At 38.8% G+C, this 8806-nt stretch overlaps 1 protein-coding gene across 1 annotated transcript; it reads left to right on the top strand.

The window, feature by feature from the left end:
• Window positions 1-327: 327 nt before the first annotated feature.
• On the top strand, window positions 328-7812 carry CFAP161 (cilia and flagella associated protein 161). The gene is made up of 7 exons (XM_051628285.1): window positions 328-401; window positions 570-659; window positions 802-1031; window positions 2441-2525; window positions 3349-3507; window positions 4223-4296; window positions 5224-7812. Exons 1-7 carry the CDS (start codon window positions 339-341, stop codon window positions 5408-5410), a joined length of 888 nt encoding a protein of 295 aa, XP_051484245.1. The 5' UTR covers window positions 328-338; the 3' UTR covers window positions 5411-7812.
• The last annotated feature ends 994 nt before the right edge of the window (window positions 7813-8806 follow it).

Below are 8806 nucleotides of genomic sequence, written 5' to 3'. Positions count from 1 at the left end.
GTTTCCTCTCTCCAAGGCTGCCAGGTCTCGTGCCGGCGGGCACCGCGGGGTCACAAACTCGAGAGGCTTCGCCCCTGCCTGCCAGCGTGGAACTCGCGCTAACCCACTCCCACTGGGCATGCCCGAGGAGGGGCAGCCGGCCCATCCGACCGGGTTTTTCCATCATTCCCTGCACTTTTCCCCTCGGGATGCCCCGCACTCCCCCCCGCTCCGCCCGGGCGGGAAGAGCCCGCCCCCTCCGGACGCTCTCTCTCCTCATTGGCTGGCTCTGCCCCCCAGTGCCCAATCGCGTCCTAGAGTGGTCGCCATGGCGACGGGGGACGCGGCGCGGCCCAGCCATGGCGGCCTACAGGAGCGGGGTGCTCATCGGCAACTGGGACGAGGATGGGCGTCTGGAGGCGGTACTGCCGGAACCCTCTCCTCTCCCCTCCCCTCCTCCCCTCCCGGCTCCCGGGAAACCTCACCTGCGTCTTCGCCTCACGGTGTTTCCCCCTCATTCCCTAAGCTCAGTGCAAACCCCAGCTGGGGGGCGCTGGGTGACAGGCCTGTCTCCTCTGCTTTGCACGTAGGACCACCTGAGGGATTTCCTGCATAAAAGAGAGCGAGGAGAACTTCTAATGCAGAAAATGCACAGACTTCAAGATAATCTTTTAAAGAAGGTAATTTTTGGAGAAGGTTGTGCTAATCCTCCTCCGTATGGCATAGCTGTTATTAGTGTTCTCCATGCATGAAGAATGCTATGGATTAGCATTTTTATATGCTAAAATACTTCTGATATTAAATGTATTTATTTTAATTTAGAGCCAGCTGTCGGTATCCAAGGATGGATTTATTCATTTTGGAGACACTGTGATGCTCTTGAACAAGAAATACTCAGTGGAGGATAACTCCAGAGCGTGTGGCAACCTGACTCTGGCAGTTAATCTGGATGAATTAGCCCTGTATTCCACCAGGCCACTGACAGTCCCTCGTGGAATTAGTGCAGTCGAGAGCGTGAGCCCTGTGGGTCGAAACACCTTCTGCATTTTAAGGTTGGGTCCCTTCTTCTGAGTCATTTTCAATTATTATGTCAGCTTTCAGCGTCTTGTTTTGAGAAATTTGCAGTGAAGTTTGTTAGTCTACAGCTGAAAGTGGGTAGGATTATGTAAGAAAGAGTCTTTAACTCGCGTCATGCTTTAGTTTGGTTCTACTCTGAGTATTACTATGAATAATTCCAAGGAAGGTTAAATCAGCTCAGAACTGGTGTAAAAACAGAATCTAGTTCACTGTAACATTTGGTAAGCTCTGTAGCTTTTTTTAATGCAGTCATATATTAGCTGTAGAGTACAAATCATGTCCAAAAAGCACTTAGTATTATTATTTGTTCTACTACAAATAAGGTGTCTCAATCAGCAATTTGTGTCAATTCTTTTGCTGTGGACAGTGTTTTTGTTGCCCTAAAAAAACCAAACCGTAATCAGACAGCATATTCTCTCTCTCAAAGACATATTTAATTCCAGCTATTTGTGGGAGAAGAAACAGAGGAACAGGGTCCTGCTCAATAGTGGAAGGCTGTGCCTGAGTGTGTGTATTTAAGAATAATAATATAATCACAGAATCACCATGGCTGGAAAGGACCTCTAAGATCACCAAGTCCAAACATCAACACAAAAAACCCCACAACCTTGGCCACTAGAGCATGCCCTGAAATAGTACATAAGGGTAAAAATAACCCATAGAACCATGATTAAGCAAAACATGTTGGGTTAGACCTAAGAGAGAATTTTGGTGCCAAGAGCATTATTTAGGCCTTCCTGAGCTGCAACCAAAATATTTTTGCTTAGCTGCTGCCTGATCTTAGAGTCCTTGGCACTGAATGCTATCAGCTCCCTCATTAACTGACTACTAAGTTCATCAGCTACAAAGGTTTTTTTATGCTGAATATAGTTAGGGAAGCCCAGCACTTGATTTAGTGATTCTTAATGTAAAATACATAAAAAATTCTGGAAATAGGGATATACCAGCATATATGTTGATGTAATGAACCACATTATTATCAGTTACATATATTATCAGCAACATCTGTTAAGTTACAAACACACACATTGTTCTGCTTTTAGTCTGTGATTTTTCAAATGCTTGTAGTTAAGTCCATTTTAAAGGGGGCCTCACTGCTGAATTCTCATTGATTTTTCATTGGATGGAATCTTTCCACCCTGCCCATTAATGGATGCATCATAAACATTAATTTATACAGTCTGCTTCAGTTCTGTTAAATATTTTAACCAGTAAGTATGAAATATCTTTCAGTTAAGACATTTTACCTATTTTTAAAGGTAAACTTAATACAAAGTATTGCCAGAAGACCTAACTATAGACCCAAACGAACAAACAAACAAACACAATAAATGTGAAGCTGATTATTTGAATGTCTCTTTCTTTCTTTTTACAATTTTAACAGTGTTGATGGAAGTGCAGAGGGTGAACCAATTAGATTTGGGCAAAACTTCCGTCTTGGAACAACAGGAGGGTTTTCTGACCAAATGGTAAGGCTGTAAAATTGCAAATAGCAATGGTAGCATAAGCTGATTGTGTTAAATTACCATATCTACATATGTATAAAGCTGTACAGTGGTTCAACACCTTAGCTCTACAGAACAGACTCAGAATCATACATAGATCAAGAGAAGCAATATCTGTTTAGAAAGTTTGTACTACTTGCCTGAGGTCAGGTGTACAGGCCAGGGGGGGCTGTCAGCCAGAACAGATAAAGGCCTGACTAGATAAAGGAGATTTTGAAAAAGGCAAGAAAAAAGGAAATAAAAAATAACTTATGAATCATAAAATAATTCATCATTAGATGGGGATTTTTTAATATCTCTATATATTTTTCTTTAAATAAATTCAAAATGAGAATATTTCATTTCTTGGGAATATAAATCTGTGGTAGATATATGAAGTAACACATTATTCTCTCATTCTGAGGGAGAAGATTTCTATTAAATGTTAACATTGTTTTCCTCTGCAAGTTAGAAGCAAGTAAGACATTAAATGTTACATATACATTTAAAATAAATCACCACAACTTTGAAAAACAATTCCCTCTCAACAACGACTTTGGTGTGAGAGATACTTTGGAATGTGAACTAGTTCAATTAGTATTCACCAGTCTGCGTATAGAATAACTATGTAATGAGTTTATCAACAGTACAGAGTCTATGTTATGAATCTTGTGAGTGTAGCTTTAGTTTGTCAGGCTGATTTTTCAGGACCTGAGAGAAAATTCTTTTGGTTGAAAAAGCTTTTTTAAATTTGCATGTCTTGTTTCTTTTACATTTATACTCTCCTTAATATATATTTGTTTTACAGTTATATCTAGCAAGTGAACATAAATCCTTTGGAAGATTTTCTAAAAAATCTCACCTTCAGCAAGTATTTCTGACAGATAAGCTTTCCTATTTGACTTGCTGGCGAGCTGCCTTCTTGGATCCACAGCTGCGTCTTGAACGTGAAGGATTTCCAGTTCCTGTAAGAAATTAAAACTGTAGAAAATGTTATGAATATTTAGTTCAAACACTAGATGGAGTACTTGAAAGAAAGTTGTGTCCGTTTTATTCAGTTCTGATCTGTCATCTTGGGAATAGAGAGGGAACAAATGATCTTTTTTAACCAGGGAATTTGCATATACAATTATTAGGTTCTGGTGACTCATTTACATGAATGAGGTCATTAATAAACAATCAAAATTATGTAGTTGTCAAAGACAATATTCTTTATTCACAGTATTGGTACATGGGGGTGACTAAAATTTCTGTTATACATAAAAGATTGCAAACTAGTAAAATATAAAGGTCCACTTCTAGGCTGTGCCCCCAGACCATCTGGATCCCTCATATGGCAAATATCAGTGATAAGCAGAATTACCCTGATGGCACAGGCCACTGGAATGACTCTTTACTACTTGCTTGCCTCCTTTTATTTTTTTTTTAATTGGAATATATTGAACAGGAGAATGTTTCTGGGGACTGAGAATTTAGCTGGTCTGAGGTGTTGTGTTGAGAACTGAGAGAGTGTAAAATATCTCACTGTCAACATACAGCAGTCTCCAAGTGATACAGAGCAATGGGGGCTTACACTAAACAGTAAATAAAAGCATTTCATTTCAATAAGAATAGTTACAAGTAGTGTAAAAATGTCTGTCAAATGTCTTCCCATGTTGTTTTGGTGTTGTTTTTTTTTCCAGGAAAACTCTGAAATTCTTATTACTCATTGCCATACTAATCGGAGCTTGGCTGTTCCAAGGAACTTTTGGACATGGTAAGAATAATTCATAACTGTCAGGGATGTGCATAATGATGTGCCAACATCACGAATTACTGCAAGAAGCAAGATAGTTGCTTAGGAATGCACTGAGGGAATGGAAAAGAACACAGAGTTTACATTCTCCGTTCCCTTCTTTGATTTCTGGGCTGTAATATGTGCCCCTCTGTGATGCTGCAGACAATCAGCTTAGTCTTGGGTTTTTTTTCTTTTTAATTAATATCATATCATGCTTGAAGTCTTCTCTATTTTTTAGTGGTTCTTCCTTTTAGTATCTTGAGTAATTACAGTTGTCCGGGATTTCTTTGAAGAAAAAACCCCCAACATATTAAGAAGTGTGAGTAAGAGAAGAACAGCACACGTCATAAATCTGTATCTTGTTTACATCCATATTAATCTTTAAACAATTGGAAGTTAATCCAATAATTTCAGTTAACATGTATGCATTAAATTAACACTGATTGATTATTAAAGAGTATACCAGTTGTTTCCCGTTACACTCCAAGCAAGATCTGACTGGGGATTTGTATCGGATTTTTGAGGCTGAAACAAGGTCTGAAAGTTTGAGGCTGAAACAATTCTTAAGCAGCCAGAGTCCTCCTCAGTCAGAGAGAAATGGTGACATGAACAGTGATGAGGACCTAACCAGCTTGTGAATACTGAGTCACTCTGTCTGTGCTCCATACTAATGCGGCTGCTTTAGCCTGCACATAGAAAGGTGGCATTTCCCTTTCAAATTCCTAAGTTATTAATAGGAAACAAAGTGGGCTATGACGGTCTGATATTTGAAAGTGCATGGTGACATTTCTGAGTAAGCCAAGAGAAACATGAGAAAACCTTGAACAGTTTACAGATAATGCAGATGTGCTGAATTTATGCATTTATTAATTCCTCCTGCCCATCCCCTGTTCTTTGACTTTGCAGGTCTTGTTTAGGAAAAGAACATGAAGTAGTTTGTCACACTTACCTGGACTCCCATAGAGCTGAAGAAGATAAGAACTACTGGGTAATAGTTACAGGAAATCCCAGTGATGAAAACAGTACAATGTTTGATAGACCCAACCCTCAACCAGGCTGGACCAGAAAGGACGAGTTTCAGAAAGAGAAATAGAATATGAAAATCCCAGACTACAGCAAACAGAGGTTGATGAGATTCAGATTCTTGTTTTTCTGGTCAGATTTAGTTTTAGAGATGTGTGCTTTAAAAATGGAAATGAAAGTCCACCATTAGTAATATTGTACAATTTCATTAACTCATCAAAGTTATACAGTGGGCAAAAACTAATTAAATTTTATAAACCATGCATAACATCAAAAAAATAATGAATCAGGAAGAGCTCATTTTCCCATTTTTGCATTCACTGATGGCAAAAGATGTCAGAATCCAGAAAATCTAAATATGTTTTCACTACCTTATTGATTGGCCTTCGCAGTGGATTTAACCAGTTCTTCCAAAACCAAACTGGTGTCACATGTTTTGAAAGGATGAGCATGAGTTTCCTAAACACTGAAAACCAAACTCAGGCAAGCTGTCATAGGATACTTTGACATTAAAGTTCATCTATATCAAAGTTGTTTGTTGAGCTTGTTGCACATTCTGTCTAGCACAATGTTGCCAATTATTAAAAAAAAATCAAAAGTGAGGTCTCTTGAGATTGGCTTCAGATTTACAGGAATTAAAAAGGTATAATTTGAGGTTTTTTATCTTTTTTTGCTGTATTCTAAACATTTAAATGCCAAGCAATCAAGAACATGAGCACATCAATACAGACACATGTTCCATTTGCCTCCCACCTCAGAATGTTTCAATGCATGATCATTTCTACCAAGTTTGACAGCAAGGTAAAATTATCAACTGAATTTCTGAGGAAAATACTACATAAATCTCCATTCTCAAAAAGGATTCCAAAGATCCTCAATGTTCATAAGAATCAAATTTATTTAAATAAATAAACCGAAATGACTAAACTCTACAGAAGAAGGAACCAATCCAAACACGTTATGTCTTCAAGCTCTATTCCACATAGACTATCTGTTTCAAACCCACTGGCAGGGCTTGAAAAGTTCTTGCCTTTAGTCAGTATAAATGAAATCAGCAGACTGCAGAGCAGGCTAACTAGCACTTCACATACAGGGTCTCAGAGCAGGAGAGAGATGACTGTTCTGTGACATGCAGTTTTGCTTTGGGGCAGTCTATCAGAGGACAGTTTTTGAATCACAGTTCCCATGTGCAAACCTTTACAGGTCTGTCATAGATGGAGTATTATAGAGGAAATCAGGAACATTTTCTTTCACTTTCTATGAAAAGGTAGGAACTTGTAGCAAATGATGGATGTTTTCATAGAGGCACTGGTATTACTCCAACTTATGGAGGTTAGAATTCTGCACATTTTCACAACAGATTGACATAATTCTGCTTTGATTTTGTAGGTATTAAACTAGAAAAACTTAGGTTGAGTGAGTGCACTGCAGTGTTTCTGATTCGGCTACTGTGGGCCTTTATTGGTATTAAGGATAGCTATTTCAAATCTGGCAAAGTCTCTTTCCTCTTGGTTAAATGTAAGAAACAAGAAGAGGCCTTAAACCAAAACCATTGCTGAAACAAAGCTTCGTGTGAACTCATGCAGGAATGAGAACAGTGTGGGCAGAGTGCCTTGGCTGGCTGATGTCAGGGATAGGAGTGTTTGTCTGAGTTTGTGTGCAGTTGTGTGGGAGAGAAGCAATGCAGGCTGTATGAAAACAAGCTTTGCAAACTCTTAAAGGCAAACCAAAGAGATAAACAGATACAGAAATGAGTACAGGAGTAAGTGATGTTGGAATGAAGTGCTAATTGATAGTGGCTTCAAGACCCATATCTGTTTTGAGGAAAGGACTTCCTGAACTGTTGGAAAATAAACAGGATTGAATCACCATGCCTGATTCCATTTTCAGTTTTTCCTCTTACCTTACACAATTTTAAAACCACAGATTTGTGCATAGCTTCTTATATAATACATATTTATAATCCCTCTCATTTGTGATACTGAATACAGACATCTATCTGTTGACTAGTTTTTCTTTTAAAACCTGTTTTTTACACTTCCTAATATTGCCCACATGATGGCACCACATTTTCCGAAATAGCACAATTATTGCTACATGTGTAAAACGACCTGAAATGTTTAAAGCCAAGTGAGTTCCTGATACAATGCCACAAAAGCTAAGTTAAATCGGGCTTGAATTCTGGGCTAGATGTCATTAATGTTCTATATTTTATTTTCGAAAATGAAATTAAGCAACAAAGGTAGACAGAAGAACGTAGAACACTGTGTATTGCATACAATCAAGTTCTCATAGCTAATTGAAATGAAATTTGTAACTAAAGCATATTAGAGGAAATGATCTTTAGGAGCTTTTTCACTTTCTATGTAAAGATATGAAACCTGACATATGGCAAATGATGGCTGCTTTTACAGGGACACTGTTATTACTCCCTCCGAATTACAGAGATTAAAATTCTGCATGTTTTCACAATAGATTGGCATAAGTCTGCTTTGATTTTGTAGATATTAAACTGGAAAAACACAGGCTGCATAGAATGCACTGCAATAGCTCTGATTTGGCCATTACAGATACTTATTGAGAAACACAGGATTCAACATACAGAATTATGGGATTGAATGGGATATCAGCACAGAATTTGACCAATCCTGCAGCTGCCAGTTAGAGACACAACATGGTGTACTGGAGAAGGTAACAGAGATCTGAACCACACTGCAGACCTGACCATTGTGAAGCTAAGGGCAGGGATTGTATTTTGCTTGTCCTAGGGCTGCATATCATGAAATATGGACAGGGGTGCTTGCCTCATTTGCAGAACACTTTGACATATACCAATGAAAAGCAAAATCATGTATTAAGAAAGCTTTTAATGCTCCTTCCAAATTAGACCTACTATGGATAACTGTACAAAGTACATTGTGGGAAGATAAAACTCACTTTGCCTCCATTCCAGGCAACTCAAAAGCTGTTAGCATGAAGCTGATCCTGAACTATTAGTCCTTGCTGAGGGACAGGATACATTAGTTCAGCTTTAGTGCTGTGATAATAGAGTTTTTTATAGGCCAGAGGCACAGAGAGAACTCACATCTGCACATGTTCTGCAGTGCAGATGTGTGTTAGCAGCACAATATTGAGGAAGAGATCCAGAGAATTCAGTCAACAAAGAAAAGCATCATCCTCTTAGTAAACTCACACATTGGTAACACTGGAAACTGAAACACTGGAAATTTTAAATCTGCCTTTTCACTTTCCCTCAATTTTTCATGCTACTCCAACCCGTATTTCACATTGCATTACTTCTCCTCTGCCATGTCACCCACTTCAAACTCACCTATTTGCTGCTGTTCTAAAGTGCTCTTCTAGCACCCAGCACAAGTCCCTGGGATCTCACCCCAATCACGTCTACATCTTCAGAGGCTGCTTTTCTTTTCAGTGATTGTCATGAAGGCTTGTTATAGCTCAGACA

Source organism: Apus apus, chromosome 10, assembly GCF_020740795.1.
Source record: "Apus apus isolate bApuApu2 chromosome 10, bApuApu2.pri.cur, whole genome shotgun sequence".
NCBI lineage: Eukaryota > Metazoa > Chordata > Aves > Apodiformes > Apodidae > Apus > Apus apus.
The sequence above is the reverse complement of the archived record's forward strand: the minus strand, read 5'-3'. Positions and strand labels throughout refer to the sequence as shown.

Excerpts from the sequence above, each read along its gene's own strand:
- CFAP161 (XM_051628285.1), top strand. The coding sequence starts at position 339 with ATGGCGGCCTACAGGAGCGGGGTGCTCATCGGCAACTGGGACGAGGAT. Across the intron at positions 2,526-3,348 it reads GAGGGTTTTCTGACCAAATG|TTATATCTAGCAAGTGAACA; the intron begins GTAAGGCTGTAA and ends TTTGTTTTACAG. Across the intron at positions 3,508-4,222 it reads GTGAAGGATTTCCAGTTCCT|GAAAACTCTGAAATTCTTAT; the intron begins GTAAGAAATTAA and ends TTTTTTTTCCAG.